Source organism: Lepisma saccharinum, chromosome 3 (genome assembly GCF_977018435.1).
Source record: "Lepisma saccharinum chromosome 3, izLepSacc3.1, whole genome shotgun sequence".
NCBI classification, from domain to species: Eukaryota; Metazoa; Arthropoda; class Insecta; order Zygentoma; family Lepismatidae; genus Lepisma; species Lepisma saccharinum.
The window spans coordinates 139,480,704-139,502,116 of NC_139231.1; the positions used below are offsets into that span (position 1 = coordinate 139,480,704).

A 21,413-nucleotide genomic window follows, 5' to 3' on the forward strand; every position below is an offset into this window, starting at 1 on the left:
CTTGCTACCTCTGCACCATTGGGGAGGTCCTAAGGCAATTAATGCAATTTATACAATATATCTACCCTAAGAACTACATGACCAGGGGGTTTGCAAGTCATATTCATTGAGAAGTGGAATGCTAGTTTTTCCTAGCTATATTCTTACCATCATATTCATATGAAAGGCAATATCACATGTCCCTCATCATAACTATGAAGTTACGAGCAGTTGCCCAGTGATGAAAATTGATGTTGAATGATTGCCTTCTCTTTCACAGGTGGATGATCATAATAACTTAATCCTGCAGCAGAGGCTACGTTAATGCAAGACAGACAGCAAGCAATAAATAACATTTCTTCCTGTTAGATCATAAAAATTTGTATTTACATATTTTGACATTTTTATGTACAGCACTTTACTCTCAAACAATATTATTTTAACAAGTAAAATAAAGATTTCCCAAGAAATAAGTTGCAGGTTGTCTTTTACATATTTCTTATTCTTTACACAAAAATATTTACATGTAAATACATTAAACATAATAAATATTTTCTACACAGTTTGGACATACGTCAATTTTGAAGCTAATGTAATTAATAATGACAATATTTATCACTTCACTTTATTGGCTTTGATTTTTCCATTTCCTTCATTTTGGATCTAGTGTATCTGCACATATTAGGGGGAGAAGCTTAATCTGCTTGCATATATTTAACTTCCAATGAAGTAAATTGCTATAAACTGCAGGTCAACTGCAGTTCTAATGTAACTACAAACTGTAAGGCAACTAATAGTTTACACCGATAACTGTAAGATGTTCCAAAGAAAGCTCGCTCCAACATGATCCAATTTAATTCACAAAAGAGCTTCTCCTTTTAATTTTCCTGTGCTGACACATGGAACCTTTCATTCCAACATACATATGCAAAATCAGCCATCAAACATTTAATTGGAAAGAAAAGAAATGTTAAAATACAATGTACTGTATTTAAAAAGTGGAAAGTACTTTTTTCTCGTGAAATATATTCCAAAAAGACACAACTGCACTCAACTTTTGTGGCTTCCCATTGTGCTACTTAAAGAAACATATATTAACAGTTTATATACAATAGATATCTGGCATGTGTGAAAAATTAACAGTAATATAAACTTCATTTTTCTTGGTATTTCAGCACCTTTTACCAAATGATATATTCCATCCATCGAATCAAGAGTTTAAATTTAATTATCTGTCTTCTAAACTTTCATGTCAGAATTACATACTCTTAAAGAGATTGCATGGTGTGAATATGTATTTGTTACACAAATTTTGCAATTCCTCAACTCTTATTTGGGATTCATTATTCTAAATAGTCTGTAACAAATTGTGAAACCAAAAACAGGTTACACAAAAATGATACAAAAATATATTACATGATCATGTAAGGATCTTTGTCCACAAATATAATTAACTGATAGTTAAAAGCTATTGAAGAAAATTAACATTTTTTTCTTTTCCCTGGTGCAGAACAAAACAGAACTTGGTACTAGAAGATGGAAGATTCTACAACAATTTTTGCATTGCTGCAGAAAAATGTGTGCAAATCATTTCCGAAAAGATTAAACTAACAACATTAATTCTCATTGTCTCTTCTTATTTGCTTTGATTGCTCTCGATTTTTTGTTTTCACCACCACCAAAGAAAGACGTCAACACCTCGGACATTTCTGGCATATCATACTTCGTAAGGCTGTTCAGCTGTTCCATCTCCTGAAAACACAGAAACCATTGTGAATCAAAAACAAAAAACAAACAAAAAAAAAAGTCATAAGCAGTGCTCTAAGTGTATCTGCTTATTATAACTAACAATGGTGTTAGTAATAATATGCCTCTCAGCCCAGATTCTTTCACTTTACAAATTAACATGGTTTTTCAATTCTTGGTATCTGAAGTATGCCAACCAAATTTTCATGTGAAGTCAAACTGAACAAATTGTGTTTCAATTTAAGTAGCTAAAAGGTAATAAATGATGACATTTTTATATATACAATAAGGAACAAAAATGGTTAAAAATAGTTCCAATTACTGGTTGACTGATTGATTTGGCTTAATTTACTTTGCTTTTCTGCCACTTTTGGCTAACGGTGGAGATGAGGACGAGTGATGAAGGAACACTCACAAAGAACATGCATGCCCAGCCTGGGATTGGGATCCTGAAGTTCTGGCATCAGAGCACGCTCTGATAACCACTTTGCCACAGAAGTTGGCTACAATTACTGGTGGATTCCTAACTTACTGCTGATGTGCAAATCTACAAAGAATATTTTTTTTTATTTTGCTCAAATTGTTAACAGAGAGCAAGATGACCATGGAAAAAGGAAAATATAACCGAGAGGTGTCATTCTTATGGCTGATCACAGTGAACAATCTTAGTGCGTGTATGAAGCAGACAGATTAATATGGAATGTTGCATAAAGTTGGAAAATACACTCCTCACAAAAGTTTGGAATATTGTTATGTTAGACAATAGGTAATAGACAATATGTACTGCTTGGATAGCTTGCCCATGTTCACTTAAAAAAAAACTAAAAAGTTAGAGATAATTAATAAATTAAAGTTATCCTTAAACGGATGGTTGGTCCACTTGGGTCTCACTAATGCTTCAGTCAGCACATTATACTGATACTTAATGGCAAATGTGGCTACCAGCTGCAGAATGTTATATTTAACACCCTCAGATGCTGTAATTAATATAAAGCAGCATTCACTTTGAATTCAGTCATTTACATTAATCTCGTACAATTTCCAGTGTAGAGTGGACTATTTCTTGCATGGAATGAAATGGTGACCAAGAGTATTTTAAAAATCCTGATAAATGAGGTTGCATCTGTGTAAATATATTTCCCAGCTTTCACGTAAGAAGCGATCCAAGTTTGGGTTGCATAACTTTTGAAACTCAAAGTACATATAAATTGCACATGGTAAGTTAAGAGTAAATTGCTTATGGAATTATTAAAAAAAAACACCCTAAAAACCTATAATTTATATTCCATTTTGACAGACAAGCCAAATAATGTCAGAACATGATGCAAGGTTGTTTTGAGGATAGAGGGTAAATTGTAGGAATTTGAGAACATTTTCAATAATTAATTCTCTTGTAGTTTAAGATTGTTACAAGCATAAAAACACATGCTTCCTTCATCAGACATTTATTTTTAGTTTGATTACACATACACCTTAAGTAAGGTAAAGTTAAAGTTCCCTGTGTATATAGCAGCGTGCCATGAAGGCACATGTAGGGGACGTGGGGGCACATTCTCGATCTTGGTCATTTTAGAGGTGATGAGATCAGCACCATGCTCTGGCTGAATTTATCCCCCCCCCCCAGGAACCCATTGATTTGAGGCTGGGTGAGCAACAGAGGCACTTTATAAGAGGACAAGACCTGAAAAATTCTGACATCAGATCACCCACCCCAGGAATTCAACCTGGGTCTCCTGCGTGGCAGTCTGATGCCCAACCGACTAGACCACCGTGACTCATTTTCAATATGCTCGTAAAAACAATAATTTTCTATTGAATGTACAACTACATGGCTACTGTACTTTGTTTCTGACACATCAACATATCAAAAAGAATCCCAATACTATCTTCTGTAGATGCTAATCACAAACCTTTCTTGTTTCCGGATCATTCATCATCTTGGGCAGTATCATTATTAGGACCAGAGGCAAAACCATCATTATAACCTAAAATGGTAAAAACAATGAAAACATTATTAAATACAAATACACACTCACTTTTGATAATTAAATATTATAAATAGTAGAGCGATTCCATGTCAATTCAACCAGGCCTTGACACGCACCGATTCAGATTTCGATGAAACTCGGTACATTTGTTAATACTAGCAAAGGCATGAACATGTAGACACTAAGAATTTTTTTGCATGTGTTCATACCTAGTATTAGTATTAGGCTCGGTCCGAAAGGTACAAAGTACATACTTGAAGTATAGTGAAGTGACATCACCTAGTACAGTTTGAAAGCAACAAGAACAGAAGCACGAAGCACACAAGTACGCAGCTCGCAGCACAGATGGTTGGTGACTAGGTCACGTGATATCCACACTCGTTGTTCATTTGTTTAAAATTGCGGAGATAAAAAGCCAGCAACACGGGTTAAATATACGTTATGGGTAGGGACATTGAATTTTCGCGATGCGCGAAATGTGAAAAAAAAGACGCAATTTTGAACATTCTGCACGTAACTACACCCACAATGATGAAATATGCATGAGTTTTATTCGCGAAGTAATGCGAAATGTGTGCTTTTCCACGAAATGAACGCTTTTTGGCGAAATAACTGTGAAATATCATCAAATTAAATAGAAAACACGCAAAAACCGGCAATCGAGGTTGTTCGCGCAAACTGTCGATTTTTTTAACGAAACGTTTGCCTAAAGTTTCCTAACACTTTCAACTGAAGAACATTTTATCTTCGATCACATTAGGAAGACACTGCAAATTGGGATTTCCGATGCACATAATCTCAGTTTGAAAACTTTGTTCCCTGTCAAGCTGCATTCCTTTCTTCCCCCAAATGTCTACTCAACTTCCAGTTTCATTGAACTTGCTAGCTGTAGCAGCCATAAGATTAGTCTGTTCCTGCACATCAAGGGAAACAACGGTGTCATTTGTGTTCAGTCATGAATGAATTTTGTTTATCATCATGTGATTTTCAACATGTGTTTGTGTATATGCAGTAGTGATTATTTCATTTGTTGGACAGCAAGGATATCCTTTAAATACATACAATGAATAAATCACTTGAGATATGCAATTTAGAAATGAAGTGATTTTGTGTTGATGTTTTCTTTTTGGTTGGACAGCTAAGTACTTGTGTATGTGTACAGTATATAAAAATGAAGTAGTTTATCAATTTATAGCTCTTTTGTATGTTGTTTCCTCTCATAATGAAAAAAGTGTGCCAATTTTTTTTCCACCGCTGATCTAACATTTTATTTACCGCTCTCCTGTTTTTATTTACCATAAATTTGTCTCCCTAGTTATGGGTCAGCAAGTTGCTGGTTAAAGTTCTTCTAATGTGTGGAAATGTATGTGTAAGAACATTTGAAAATGCTATGTGATATCTATGGTGAAAAACAAGTGTTTAAAATGAGAGGAAAACAACGTATCCTCAGTTGTATCTACTGATTGTATTTGGCGCTGCAGTCGAAGTGCAATTTGAAAGACTCACTTCCAGTCCACGACTTCAAGACCGCACTGCAAGAGCATATTTGGAGGATACTCGCTTAAGTATGGTCTTGCACCTTTCGGACACGGCCTCAGTATTGTTAATACATGTAGATTTAACAAATACACCAAATTTCATTGAAATCTGAATCAGAGGTTGTCATTCTCACATTCTGCTGGTTGATTTATGTGGAATAAGTCAGAACAAAAGATTAACCCTTCGAGTACCAAGACTGGGTCAATTTGAACCAGGTGATTTTTTTTTAAAAGGAATTTCACTATTTTAAAGTGCCGTAGTGGCATAATATTATAGGTATTCCTCATTCAACATGCATTTTCACTTTTGCACATCATTTCACTAAAGTTAAAGTATAAAATACCAATAAATAAGTTTGTATGCAAAGCACACTATATCAGTGAACCGCTCTACAAGGACTGTCAAGTGTAATCAGAATGGAATATGTGATGTCAGTTTCTTCTAAAAGAGACATCTTATTTGTATGTTTATTTTTAACTTTGAATTATTATACTTCAAGTATTGTTTGAAAGAAAACTGCTATCAATAGAGTACATTAAAAATTGCATATCTTGTGTCCACACTGAATGTCTGTGCTTATTTACTTTCATATAGACAATACATATTAATGTATTATATGTATATAACATGTATTGTAATACATGATACAATCAGGCACATTGTCCTGTTTATTGCACATCCGAATTATAACTCACTGCATCCAACTAAATGTATTTTTTAAAAAATAGTGCCTGGGTCAAAATGACCCAGTCTTGGTACTTTACGTAACATTTTTACCTTGGTACTCAAAGGGTTAATGTCAAGACCTTAAACATGATCCAAAGTTTCAGAAACGCAATGATCCTTCTCCAGGGCTTCAGAAAGGAGTAACGGTTACATGCATTTATGAGGATGCTGCCATGTGGCATAAAGTTCAACCATTTTTCATAATTAATAAATTATAAGGAAAACATTTTCAAAAATGAAATACATGGTAACATGTTTAATTACGAAACAGAAAATGTTTGTGACAATAAGAATTAGGTATTCAAGAAATGCTAACCACAAAAAATTTTAAACAACAAATGTTCTGATTGAAACTAACAAGTGGAAAAAAACTCAATTTGCTGACACATAAATAAATATAAGTAAATGCATGCATACTTACCATTGGACTAAATAAGAAGTCTGTTATCCTCCATTGTTCTCTTATCTGAAAATACCTAAATCTAGTAATAGGTTTCAGTTTGAGAGGGTACGGCACTTGAATAACTTGATTTGTTTGAATATAGTTAACTTTCCTGGCTCTGAACTTCCCTTTTGAATTAATTTCAACTCTGGCTGAATCATATGTGAAATTTGGATTTGCTACTTCAACAACATAGGACCCTGAAGGTACATTATTTATTGAGAATGATCCATCTTCTCTGAAAAATAAATGGAGAAACATTTGTTACTACAAAGAATCACACACAATTCCTACTATTACTCAACATGAATGAAATACTGGTTAAGAAACTCAATTTACTTCTGGGAGTAAATTTCCTTTCTGTAACTGAGGGTAGCACTACAAGAAATGCAGAACTACCGAATTTTGAATGAAACCAATGTGCATGGAAATGTATTTACTTTGCACAGCACTTAATATGAAATGTAATTACATCCACAAACTTTCCTACTCTTTATTAGATGTTAGAGAAAAGTAATTTTTGTTATTGAATAAAAATTTACATAGCCTACTAAAAAAGGACCACTTTATTAACTTCTTGCTTCCAATAATTATTACTGCAGATAAAAATATTTTGGATGATTAATTATTTTCTCAAATCAATAAAATAAAATTTTTAATCTAATGAAGTTTATATCCATATTCACACTGCATAATATGGATCATAACTGTCAATGAACAGCAGCACTACCAACCATGAGGTTATAGCTATAAATGTTGTGAAAAAGTTTCATTTTCTGCAGAGGAAAACAAGGCCAGCTTTAGACGAAGCATTTCCTTTAACATTTTTGCTAGCATAAATACTTTCAAAAATCTTATAGCATTTTTTATAATAGCACACAGTACTTTAAATGGAAACATTTCAAGTAACATTCCGGTTAGCATTTGCGATGTGTGCAGATAACGTTAGATAATACATACAACAGAAAAGGCACACAGAGTTACAGTGGTTTGTGCCTGGTGTTTACAACTGAAACAATTAATTTGGTTATGCTAAGTGAATTAGAACTGATTCTATCCGTGAAAAATGTCATGGCATCAAAATGCTATAAAGGCCCATGAACTTTATGTCCCATCAAACTGTAACATAGGTATGTAATCATTGTAAATTATATAAAAATTGAAAAATATGTCATGAAGAATTAAAAATATGTTGCAGTAAAGCCAAAAATATGAACAACAGTACTTTCGAATTTCTCATTATAAGGGATGTCAGAATCTTCCAGGGAAGATTGATTAGGGTGTTGGTGGGGTTTTAAATTAAGTCAGAATCCTTTTAACTGAAGAATGTGGTGGGAAAATACTGAAAATAATGAGGTTCACTGCAATTATCCTAAGTTCCATTTACTATTATGTCAGATTTACACCTCTGTGGAACTTCATGCATAATTTGCAGCTTGGAACAGCTCTGCTAAATCTAGGCACTCAATACACAAACACAGATTTTGATGTTTCGCTGTGTCTAAATTTCTGCAATACTGAAGATCTTTTTGAATATACTACCCCGGTTCACACAAAATTGCAAAACAGAATCTTGTTGTCTGTGAAGAACACATCACTCTTATATTCTTCTTCAACATAGCTTTTCAGTCCTGCTACTTCATCAATTATCGATGAGATATAAGTTGGTAAAAAAAAAATGGCATCTGCCTTTAATTTCTTCATCTGTAATTTCCTCATTCTGCAATCAATAAGATAAACTATCCGTTGAGCTAAAGGCACGAAGAATAAATTATAAAATAACTAATTACATGCAGACAATTATGAAATTACACAGAAATATGTATTATTACGAGGAAAAAGAAATAGGTTGTAAAAATGAGAAATTGGTAAAAAATGTCAAAGTATGCCCCAGTACTCGATCCGATACCAAATTAAAATTATGTTATAATAAAGTCCCCACCCCTAGCTATAATATTTCTTCAATTTACACGGTAGAATTCGATGTTAACAAAAATGCAAAGGAAAATGATTTGGTCTAAAATGGACCTTATACTACTTTTCAGCCTTCAAAACCTGTTTCTCAGTTTTATATTTCAGAATAATTTATTAGTTTAGATTCTTGAGGGGAAAAAAATCTGTAAGAATGTACAATACAGAGATTATCTCCAATTTCTTTCCTACTTCTTATACTCACTAAATATGCAGTCCTGGTAATGTATCTGGAGTTAAGATTTGGGGGTGACAGGTAGAAATTGTACACTTACGTCTATAACAGTTGGGCTGAAAAGTTCGTAGGCTAACATAGTAAAAAATATTTTTTTGACAAAATTCGATTTTATTATTCAATATAGTTGACTTCGAGGGCGATACAACGATTATAGCAGTCATACAATTTTTCGATGCCATTTTTATAGTATGATTTCTCTTTAGCCTCAAAATAGGCCTCAGTTTCGGCGATTACCTCTTCATCAGTGCTAAATTTCTTTCCAGCGAGCATTCTTTTAAGGTCTGCAAACAGGTAAAAGTCACTGGGGGCCAGATCTGGAGAATATGGTGGATGGGGAAGCAATTTTATTACGGTTGAATATCGCTAAACATTGCTCTGAATCATCAAAACGTTGTTGCTTTTGATCGATTGTGAGCACGCGTGGCACCCATTTTGCACACAGCTTTCGCATGTTCAAATATTCATGCACAATATGTCCAACACGTTCCTTTGATATTTTCAAAGTCTCAGCTATCTCGATCAACTTCACTTTACGATCATTTAAAATTATTTTGTGGACTTTTTTGATGTTTTCGTCGGTAACAGCCTCTTTGAGGCATCCACTGGGTGCATCGTCTTCGATGCTCATTTCGCCTCGTTTAAATTTAGCAAACCACTTCTCAACGGTTGGTTTTCCTGGTGCAGAGTCCGAATAATGTTTACAAGCCAAGCCTTGGCTTCAACAGTATTTTTTTTCGCCAAAAAGCAATGCTTTATTAACACACGAAATTCTTTTGTATCCATTTTTTCACAATAACAAAAGCTGCTTCACTCACAATGCTATATCTCACGAACTAATTATCCGGCAGCTGTGAAATTTATACACGTATCTTTTGAAGGTTAGTACTAAGTAAAAATCACATGGATTTAATACTAGTAACGCCATCTATGAGTCAGCCTACGAACTTTTCAGCCCAACTGTTATATGTTGCAAAATTACGTTTTTCACAACCACGATCATTCTCCATACAGAAACATAGAAACCAATTTTGATGATCTGAACAAGTGACGTCCGGCATTCGTTGCACTGTCTACAGCGTTGCCACACTACTCCTTTGTTACTTTCAGAGCATCAATTGTTGCTTCATTACTTGCAGATCATTTATCGTTCAAGCATGGAGGAACAGAGGAGTGATAAAATTGTTAATGTCCAACAGTTATTTAAGTGGGGGAGGATGGACGTGGCCTGTAAGTTTGGCAAGGGTGTTCGAGCGTTCTTCTAGAAAAATGGCATCTTGCGCAGTGAGAAAGCTAGTGTTACAAAACTTACATCCCACGAACCAAGGCACGGGTAGCCCCACATTCCATTCACGGATAGCCCCATGAACCATTTCCAGTAAGGTTAGGTTAGGCAAACTTATTTAAAATCGTAAAACAATGCAATAAAGCTCTAAAAAAATATTCCACTTATATTGGTTTCCACACGTGACCCCTGCATTTTAACAAAAGATTCGTGATTATAAGGCCAAATTTAATTAGTATACCAAATATTAACGAAATTGGAGATATTCTCTATATTGTAAATTCGCTCCAAAAAATCTTTCATTTACAAAACTATTTTTGGTGTTGCTTTTCAAAATACACTACTCAAAACAATTACAAAAGCATGGAAAATATCCTGAGACACACATGCCCAAGATCAAACCAAGAAGTAGAAAAGGCAAGGTCAGTGGCACATAGACATCTACAGAGCATTCCCTGACATTCGCTATGAGACAATTGTCTTTCCTGGTGAACAGGGTCCGCGACAGTCGCACGCAACAGTCTGTTTTTTTCGCTCTCTTTCCCTTTCTGTTGACGTTGCAGACTGACGACAGTATAATCCTCCCTCAGAAGTTTTGTTGTGTCATGTCCATGTGTTGAAGATTGTGGCTTAATATGGCACCACAAAAGTTTATATTACAACAAAGGATTTGTCTTGTCGAGCGTTACTTCGGAAAGAGGAATTGTGGATAAATACTTTTGAGTAACAGGGTCAGTTCTGAATAAAAGTGGAAAGAAAAACCCATGTGTACTTACTGAGGAAAAACTCTATGAGATAGGACAAAGGCTAGAACAGTCTCCTCGGAAATCTATCCGCCACCTCTCACAAGAAGCGGGTGTTTCAAAATCAATCTAGGCCCCCCGATTTGTCAGCCTGCGATTTTTATTTATGGATCTAAAAAAAACAAAACAAAGTATACAAAGACAATCTGCACACCATCCGTGAGTTAAAAGAGAGTATTGTAGAAGAAATCGGGAGAAATACAGTAGACGAACTTGCACCTGTAAATGCCAATTTCCTTCGGAGATGCCAGGAATGTGTTGCAGCAGAGGGACATTCATTTTCAACACCTTCTGCAGTCAAGGTTAGTACACAATATGAAAACTGTAATTTTAATAGCCAACTTTACCGAATGTCGCTGACCCCGTTCGCCGGTTAAGACAAGTGTTGATGCCGGGCCGCTTGCCGCTGAGTCTCGTAGCGAATGTCAGGGAATGCTCTGTAAATCGATAACTGCAAAGCATTGAACTGAAAAAATGTCAGAACAGCAGGATTCACCAGTATCTGTGGCATACGCAGGATGGAGGCACCCATGGCGTTAGCCCTTGTAGTTTCATAAAGTCTCATTGGCCAATTGTGTACAACTGTTTCTCAAACAAAACACAAAATGTTCGGAGGATGTCAGGCTTCCCACAATCAACTATAGTAAGGGACGATCGTTACATAGCATCACCAACTCATCACAACAGGCAGCATACTGCAACTGAACTGGAATATGTGCTTCATGCTGCAACTGGATGCAGGAGATGCTCATGCCTGTAAACCAAGTGTCACTGCATGAACCTTAGACATTGGGCCAAGGAAGTTCACGATTAGAACAGTGGGTGGAGTCGTCTTCTGTTCTCTGATGATTCCACAGTTTGTCTAGAGTTGTGGTTGTTGTAGGGTTGCCAGATTATGTAAATGAAAAACTGGCACATTTGTCTCAGAATATCATTCTACTATTGGCTTTCCTTCTTCTTGAAATGGCAGCCCTAACAAAGTAATTTATCATTTGTGCCACATGAAGATGACACCTGCAGTCCAAATTCAAGACAATGGCTGCTTGCATAAAAATGAAACATGCAGCGAGCAATGACTAAACAGACTCTGAAAGAGGTGTGTACAGAATTTGCGAAGATGGGGATGAGTGATGAAATGATGAATGGACATTCACAAACAACCAAGCCCGAGCAGGATTCGAACCCGGAACATGTAGAGAAAGTGAACCACATTAAAAAGGCATCTGTAGAATGATAAGTTTGGAATTAAACAATCTGAGCTTTGTCCAAAAAAATAGCTCAGCATGAAAGATGAAATAAGTGTTAACTATGCCTTTGTATGTGCAGCGAATTCAAATGTACAAATGAAGCATGAATAATAACGAGATTCAGATCTTCAACCGGACGTTTGGCTGGGGTATTCTGACCAAGAAACACATCACGTTTGCACAGGTAAAATATAAGTACGCTATCCTTGTTCCAATGGACACTGTTTAAGAAAACGAGATGGCAACACTACTTCAATATCTAGTCCACCCAACCTCTCTTCTCTTTTTGTCCTTGATTCTACAAAAACTTCGATTTCGACCATGACTTTTAAAAATGTCCATAGGCTATTGTATAACAGAAAAAATCTGTTGGAAGTGCTTACAGCTGTTATGTCCTACAGCAATTTATGTGGTTTACCTAGCAATTGACTGTATGCTTCAAGGCCACACTTAAATGATGTACCATAACTGACACACTGATCTAGGAAAAATACACCAACTCCCACACAAACAGATAATATCGTAGAAACTTACTTTAAAAAGCCTAGGAATTCACCTCCGTTTACTAACACACGAGTCACTGACTGCCAATTACTGGCACTAAACGATTCCGGTGGATACACTTTTCCCTCTATATTGTAGAGTTCTCTTACAGAATCATCGTCCGTTTCACAAATAACAACTTCAACTACATTAAGAAGAAATATAACTAACAACTTCAACAAACTGTTAAGTCTACAACGTAATTCCACTTTCGCCATTTTTGCCTTCCAACTGTTTCTTCACTTTCTACTTATAACTGAAGGAACAGGGATACATGGCAACTGGTCTGCTGACGTTGTAAATGAGTTATTTTACTTTCCCAATACTCTAAGCTGTAGAACGAGGTGAACGTAGTAGCATTTTATGGTAGTAGTTCCTCCCCTTGACACAGGAGAGCCGACTTGTCAAAATTATTGGGGGGGGGGGCTCTAATCACTGAAATAAATTAATGAATTACTCACTCCCTCTCTTTTTTAGGTTTTGGTCTCAGTGTTCGGAATCTCGTAAAAGCCCATGAATTCATCAAAAATATCAAAATTTTCATTCACAGTTCGAGTGCAGAATGTCAATTGTTCAAGGATGGATATGTCGTCAACCATAATAGCAAAATATTCCCGACTTTTAATATCTGCTACCACGGAGAGCAAAACAGATCTTCCTAATACACGTATCAATGATCTCGTTCTGAATGTCATGTGAGAGCCATTTGTAGCCCGAACGTCCCATCCACTCCCCTAGTTCATACACATCGTCTCTTGAAACTCTTGTTAGTAAAAATGTTAACAATACTCATAATTATATACTTAGTATATAGTAATAAGTCATTCGTTTTGCTGTCTCTGGTCATTGCCCCCCAAAGTTGATGGTCTCGAACATTTCAAATGTGTATTTAAAGTTATGTTCATGTGGCACAATTCAGAGTAAACTTCACAAGAGAAGAAAAATAATACATTAGATCCTCTTAAGAAAAATTACTTGGGGGGCTGCGCCCACATCGTTAACATTGGGGGGGCTCGAGCCCCCCCAAGCCCCATGGAGTCGGCGCCTATGAATTGACATCGTAACTCTTGGCGCCGCAGCTGTTGTCTGGTTGGTGTGCGTATTCCCTGCTCCCCACTTCCCTTGCCGTTGCCAACATATAGAGCGCCCGCCGTAACAGTAGAAAAGACCCATAGTAAATGGCCGAGTCTGCTTCCACTTGCGTGTCAGCAGCAAGAATAAGCGTCAGATTTGCTCCTGCCACGTAATTCGTCTGCTAAGAGGATGTTATAAATCTTAAGAACAGATGAAGACGAGAAAAATGCAAGTTTATGACTAGTGGAATGAATGTACAGGGAATTTGTCAACACAGTAACGTTGCCACAACGTTGTATGAATGTTGTATGTATGATGAATGTTGTATGTAGGGGAACAACGTTGTTATAACGTTGCCACAACGTTGTATTTATGATGAATGTTGTATGTAGGGGAACAACGTTGTAATAACGTTGCATCAACGTTGCAAAAAAACATTCCACTGAATCCGCTTTAGTTTGGATGATCACCACCATGAGCGCCACAAGCGTCAGATCGGAGTGTTTTGTTTAATCTGAATTTGTGTGCGCACTGACCACCAAACCTTATATTTCCTACAGCGTGCACTAGATGGCAGTGCGACTCAAATGCAAAACAAACATAAGTTTTAGTAACACAAATAAGGATACTTTCGATTGTAATTAGTGAAAAAATGTGTTTTATTATCCAGCAAGGCCGTGAACGTGTTGCAAATGAAGTGCACCTCCATCATCTTCGCACCAGTGTGACGAATGACAACATGGCTCGTGTTCGTGAGCTTGTCGAACAGGATCGCCGATCCACTGTGAAGCAAATTGCGGCAGAACTTGGTGTGAGCTATGGAAGTGTCCAATCAATCATCACAAAGTACTTGGGCTTCCTCAAAATCACAGCTCGGTGGGTTCCCAAGCTGCTGAATGTTGCTCAAAAAGATGACCGAGTTCGCATTGCTCGCCAGCTTCACACTTGTTTTGACGTGCAAGGGGAAGCGTTTTTGCATCGCATCGTTACCTGTGACGAGACGTGGGTGCATCATTACACCCCAGTGTGCCAGCATGGAGGGGAGGAGGAAAGGTGAAGGAAACCCCGTGAAGGCCAAAGTTCGGTTGTCTGCGGGGAAGGTGTTGGCCACGGTGTTTTGGGACTGGAGGGGGATCCTATTGGTGGATTTCTTACACGAACGTCGGACCATCAATGCACCCTACTACTGCGGCCTCCTGGATCAAGTTAAGGAGCAGTATCGACGCAAACGACGAGGCTGTCCATCCACAACAATGCCAGACCCCATACAGCAGGTGTTACGTGGCAGAAACTGGTGGAAATGCACTGGGAACGGCTTCCGCATCCACTGTACAGCCCAGAGCTTTCACCATGTGATTTTCACCTGTTCGGACCCCTCAAAGAAGCACTTGGGGGCGAGCGATTTGCGAACGATCAGGTGGAAACCTTTGTGTGCAACTGGTTGGCTACCCACCCAGCTTCATTCTACGAGAACGGCATCAAGAACCTACCACAACGTTGGGAAAAATGTATCACTAAGGACGGAGACTATGTAGAAAAATAGAATGTGGCAATGTCTGTTTCCTTCAATAAATTTTGTTTTTCCGCACAAGGCTCGTTCATATTTGATTCATCCTCGTATGCAACAAATGCACATGTAATGGTTGGCAACTGTGCACATGGCAGCATATTTATTCGCTGCTGATTCATAATTGGGCTGTTACTGTGGTTGTACATTGATTTAGCCATAATGTAACATGAATCTCGGATGTTTCATTATCAGCACCACAATACCACAACGCATATATCAGGACAAGTGGATAAACTAAGCTATTCCAGAGGCCAACAATCCCTCCCACTTCAAGCACTGCTCCACACAGAGAATAGACACAAGTCACTGGGAATAATGTCTACAAAGAAGAAATAGAGCCTGTCACACCCATACTCTACCACAGTACCAAACGAAGTGCAAAGAGTTTGCTGAAGTACAGGAGCAATTCCAAAAAAATGTCAACCTTCATAGTCAAAATTGCATATCACAATCAAAGATGTTAAAGGAGGACACCTTTACATTGTGAATATACGTGTGTTCCTAAACTCTAAAATTTGTCTGTAAAAAGTTACTTCATCGGTAACACTTTCATATAGGTGAGACGGATTTCTTACTTTTTACAGGAGAAGTACTGCTCAGCAAAGAAGAGAAAAACCCCGGAAAATATGCAAACTAAAATCCATCCCCACTTGTTTCTGACCTGCGGCAGCAGACGAGAATCTGGGGGAAATCCTTCTTTTCCTCTGCTCTCAAATGGCACGCTGTTGCCACGTTGCCTCACAGCTGTTCTCTGACAGATGGAATTCTGGCGGACCTGCCGCAAAACGCGACGTTCAGGGTGGCGCGGTCAGTGGTTGAAAAGAATGGATAGCATTCATGATGATTCCCAATTTAAATAATTAAAAACAATAAAATCCAGTGGCAGCCGGCGGCAACTATGATGGGTAATGCCAACGTGATCAAGGGAGAAAAAAAAAAACACAATGTCCCCCCTCCCGGCCCCTCCTTGAGATTACACCACTGGCCAAGATGTTTATCCTCGTTTGGTAACGTGGAACACAACGTGTGTTTAAGTAATAATGTACTAATCCGATTCATCTTCACTCACTAACCTATCTTTATACACTACAGGACACTTCCCTAAAATTATAACAATTACAAGAGGAAAGGAAAAACAACTCCTATCACCTTCTCCTCCCCATGCACACGTATTCTAACTGGATGTCGAAAATATCTTTGTTATGAAAATAAATTCTCAAAATGCCAAGGGAAACTCGCATCATCATAGGATTTTTTTCTTTTATATTTTAAAAAAAGTTTGGATGGTCCTCTTGGTGCATCTATTATCAAAAATGGGAGCGATTTTACAATACAGGGAATTTCTCCATTTTGTTTGAAATTCGGCATACTCACTAACTTTCTCATCTTTGCTGAGCAGTACTTACGCAAATCATTTTCTGTAGCGTTGTGGAAGTTCGTGAATGTAGTTTTGATCCATTTTAATGCGAATGCATGTTGTTTTCTGCGAAAATCTCAGTCCGACACGCTGTTGCTGCTGCCGCCATTTCACAGTGTTCCGCATGTTAGATGACGGCTACCGTCAATGGTTTAATAATTAGTCTTTATGTAAAAAATTGAACTTTTTTCGTGAAGTGTTTTTTAATTTTTTTAAATTCTTTAAACTATGTTTTTTAGAAAGCATTTAGCGATATTAGTTTTATGCTAACAGAACCTAACCTAACTACGAGAGCATTTAGGTTTATTATTAGAAGAATGCTAAGGAACCTAATCTTAAAACATTTTTGTGTAAGTAATCGCTAAAACGTCACAGTATGTGTTACAGGCGTAATTGCATACGTAGCATGATGAAATCACAATAAAACAAAGACCGAGTCTGCTGCCACGCATGTCTCTTTTGTGTTACGGCAGAAATAGAACGTGGCAGCAGACCCTACCATAGTAAATTCTCTGTAGGGGTAAGACGTTCTTCAATCGTAATTTGTAGAGGTGTGCGGGACAGAATTCTTTTGGTCGGGACGGGAAAAATTCGCAATTTCCCAAAAAAGTCGGGACATTTTTGGGACGGGAAATGTTCGAAATTTCCCGAAGCTCTGGAAATCTCGAAATCTACACGTCATTTCGAATGTCGGGATATAAAAAATTCCCGTTCCGACCAAAAAATCTGTCCCGCACACCCCTAGGGCGAGGTCAAAGCAAACTATTGTAGGTGGCACACAGACTCAGGCAAAGAAATCTGACTTAGGGCTGATACGTGTATCCATTGAGCTGCTAAAGACAATGACCAGAAACTCTCGATTCTACAACGACGTGATTGAGGTGTTCAGACTAAAGGATCGTCGGATCGAGTTACAGAATAATTGAGCATTTTGATTAAGTAATACATATGCTATTATTGTTAACATAGAGTGTGTGCATTTTGTGTCTGAAATTGAGTATGCCCATACATGACTTAGATTCAAATAGATTCTATTTAGTTAAAATATCTTTGGGTTTTCTTTATCCAATATTCAGGTCAGGTTTATCTAAGGAAGTCTTACACCTTTCATACAATCACGCTACGCCACTGTCGCGCTCCAAAGTAAAGCTTAGGGACACGCAACTTTCAGGCTTGAGCAAGTGACTTGTGCAACTAACTAAATCTCTAGCCTTCTTAAACCCGAAGGTTCATGGCTGCAGCAACACAGGCCTTCCATCTGTCCCTATCCTGAGCAAGATCTATATACTCTTTTCCATCCCTACCAATTTCCTTTAGGTCCATCTCAACGTTGTCCCTCCATCTTCGTCTTGGCCTTCCTATAGGTCTCTTACCATCAGGTTTCCCAACAAGAATCCTGTAAACTCCTCTTTCTCTCCCATTCGCGCCACATGGCCTGCCCACCTATGTCTTCTTGATTTAATTATTCTAATAATATCTGGACATGAATACAAATTATGTAGTTCTAAATTATGTAACCTTCTCCACTCACCTGTCTCCTCATCCCTTTTAGGTCAAAAGATTTTCCTAAGGATCTTATTTTCAAATACTCTCAATTTATGTTCCTCTTTCAATGTAAGGGACCAAGTTTCACACCCATATAATACTACAGGCAAAATTATTGTTTTGTATATTTTAACTTTTAGTTTCTTAGATATTAAACGAGAAGACAAAAGTTTATGAAGAGAGAAGTAACATGCATTTCCTGAATTAAGCCTACTTTTTATTTCCTCTTTAACATAATTTTCATTTGTTAATAACACTCATGTGGCCGCGGTGGCTCAGTCGGTAACGCGTCTGACTACCATGCTCAAGGTCCCGGGTTCGATCCCCGGCCGGTTCAAATCCGGGAACTTTTCTAAGGTTGGAAGCGGCCCCGGCGCCCACCCAGCGTCGAATAACATGGGTACCTGGGGGAAACCCTGGGGGGTAAAGGCGGTCAGGGGCGTGATGATGATCACATCACCCCCACTCATGACCGGATCAAGAAAGTGTGGGGCGTTACCCCCACACCCCCTATACGCCTTCATGGCGTGGTGCTATGCACAGGGGAGCACTTTACTTTTTTAATATTACTCATAAGTATTTGAATTTGGAAACTGGTTCAGACGAGTTGTTATCAATAATTAGATTTTGATTATTACCTAACACTTGGTTTCGGCCTGTAAGCATATATTTAGTTTTCTCTTTGTTAACTTCCAAACCTATCTCTTTAGCAGTTTTGAAAAATATATTAGCATTATTCTTAATTGTATTTATATCATCCCTAATAAGTCTACATCATCTGCATATGCTAACAACTGAGTCATACCATTTAATTTTTGTCCTTCGTTAGTTTCTTTTACCCTCCTAACAGCATATTCTAAGGCAAAATTAAAGAGCATTGGAGATAATGCATCTCCTTGTTTTAACCCATCATGAATTGTAAATTTGTCAGACACATTAATACCCACACGAATTTTACTTTCTGTTTCACTGGTGCATACTTTTATCATACTAACAAGCTTCTTAGGTATTCCAAACTCGACTAATATATTATATAATTTATCTCTTTTGACCGAATAATATGCTTTTTTGAAATCAATGAATAGTTGATGGACATTTTGATTATATTCCCACTTTTTTTCAAGTGTCTGTCTGATGTGGAAAATTTGATCTGTAGTTGATCTGTTACGTTTAAATCCACATTGATAATCACCTATAATTTCATTAGCATATGGGGTTAGTCTTGTTACAAGAATGTTAGATAATATTTTATATGTTGTTGAGTAGAGAAATTCCACGGTAATTATTGCAATTCATTTTATCACCTTTTTTAAACACAGGAACAATTATGGATTCTTTCCACTGTTCAGGGATTTCTTCTTTATTCCATATTAAACAAATTAATTTATGAATTTGACATATTAACGAATTCCCACCATATTTAATTAACTCAGCTGGTATTAAATCAATGCCAGGTGCTTTGTTATTCTTTAGCCTTTTAATAGCATCTTTAACTTCAGTCAAGTTAGGTTCTGGAACTAAAGGTTCTGCTGTGTGTACTTCATTTACTTCTTATTTATCTCCTACATGAACATTTAAAAGGTGATTAAAGTAGTTGTTCTTCTATTTAGAATATCGCTTGGGTCAGCTAGAAAATCACCGTCTTTATCTTTTATCAAGTTTACTTTAGGTTGCCACACCTTTCTAAATTCATTTACACCTTTATATAAATTTCTGATATTTTTGTGTTTGCTGTTTGTTTGAATTTCGTTAATTTTCCTTTTCAAGTAATCTCTTTTTTTACTTCTAAACGTGCGGTTAACTTCTCGCTTTATTCTATTATAATTGTTTAGATTTGTATCATCATAGTTATTTAACCACCTAAGTCTAGCCTGATTTCTTATTTCTATTAGATTATGCCATTCATTATCAAACCATGGTTTACTTTTTCTTGGTTTATGATATCCTATACTTTCTTTAGCTGCTGATTCTATTGCATTACGTATGTGTTCCCAATTCTTATTTACGTCTGTTTCATTTATATTTTCATCATCATTTAAATCCTACAAAACATCAAATCTATTTGAGTTTAATTTGGTAATCTTTCTTAATTCTTTCATCAGCAAATTTTCCTGTATTAAATTTTAGAACTTTTAGATTTTCTTGGTTATGATTAATCACTGAGAGTCTTTCTCTTAATTTAGCAATTACTAAATAATGGTCACTGGCACAGTCAGCACCTCTATGTGTACGAACGTCAATTATACTAGTATGCCTTCTCTTATCAATAAGAATATGATCTATCTGATTATGAGTTTTACCATCTGGAGAAGACCAGGTATATTTATGGATATCTTTATGTTTAAAAATGGTACTTTTAACAATTAAATTCTTTGAGGTTGCAAAAGTAATCAATCTTATACCATTATCATTACTTAATTAATGAAGACTTTCTTTACCAATCGTAGGTTTAAATGTGTCTTCTTGCGTTGTTTATTTGTTTGAAATCACGGAGGTTTTGATTGATTTGAGTTGATGTTTTAAGTCCACTTTGTGCACAGTAAGGCTAATCGGGACTGGACCTACAGTTTTAAACTGGAACCCGAACCACTATCATAGAAAAGTTAGGGAATAGAAGTGGAAGCTACATTTAAACCTCGCTGCGCTTTGAAATTGCATTTCCATCGGTGGCCAGTAGATGGTGCGGCCGTCTTCTTTTGCTGCTCGCAGTAAATAGGGGGGGGAGATTCATTGTCCCACTGGAGTGTCCTTCACCACAGAAAGGACAGGGGTGGGTTGTGAAACAGGTTTTCTGAAAACGAGGGGGAATATAGGTCTTTTTCTGATTTCATGCAGTTCGTGAATTTACGGAATGAGGACTTTGCCAGGCAGCTACATACCCTACCATGGCGCGAAATCATTGAAGATTGATTTTTTTTTCAGGGGGGGGGCGCAAGAAGATTGTGGTCTACACAGACATACACAAACTATACATATATATTATGTATGTGCATGAAACTTTTCAAATTTTCTACCAAGCATCTGAGAAGAAAGAGCCTATATGATTAATATTTATAATGTTATTAAATATAAATTTAAATTACTAAACATGTAAAAATACATTAGTATTTAATACATATAAGGGAATTTATTTGATATTTTTTATGTATCAGATATTTATAACTGCCTTCTCGATTGCGCCGTGAATACGTTTTCGCCTTGCAATCAAGGAGTCCCGGGTTCGATACCTGGTGGACAGGCACGTATCCAAGGAGGGGGCTTAGGGGGCTCGAGCCCCCCCCCTAAAGTTTTCAGTTTACCCTA

At 37.0% G+C, this 21,413-nt stretch overlaps 1 protein-coding gene across 1 annotated transcript; it reads right to left on the reverse strand.

The window, feature by feature from the left end:
• Positions 1-346: 346 nt before the first annotated feature.
• Positions 347-12,746, reverse strand: EMC7 (ER membrane protein complex subunit 7). Its single transcript, XM_083119535.1, has 4 exons — positions 12,496-12,746; positions 6,400-6,658; positions 3,636-3,710; positions 347-1,731 (listed from the first exon to the last, which is right to left on the reverse strand). Exons 1-4 carry the CDS (start codon positions 12,720-12,722, stop codon positions 1,603-1,605), a joined length of 690 nt encoding a protein of 229 aa, XP_082975661.1. The 5' UTR covers positions 12,723-12,746; the 3' UTR covers positions 347-1,602.
• Between the last annotated feature and the right edge of the window lie 8,667 nt (positions 12,747-21,413).

Coding starts and splice junctions, on each gene's coding strand:
- EMC7 (XM_083119535.1), bottom strand. CDS start 12,722: ATGGCGAAAGTGGAATTACGTTGTAGACTTAACAGTTTGTTGAAGTTG. Junction 3,711..6,399: donor ACTTCTTATTTAGTCCAATG/GTAAGTATGCAT, acceptor TTACCATTTTAG/GTTATAATGATGGTTTTGCC. Junction 1,732..3,635: donor ATGATCCGGAAACAAGAAAG/GTTTGTGATTAG, acceptor CTGTGTTTTCAG/GAGATGGAACAGCTGAACAG.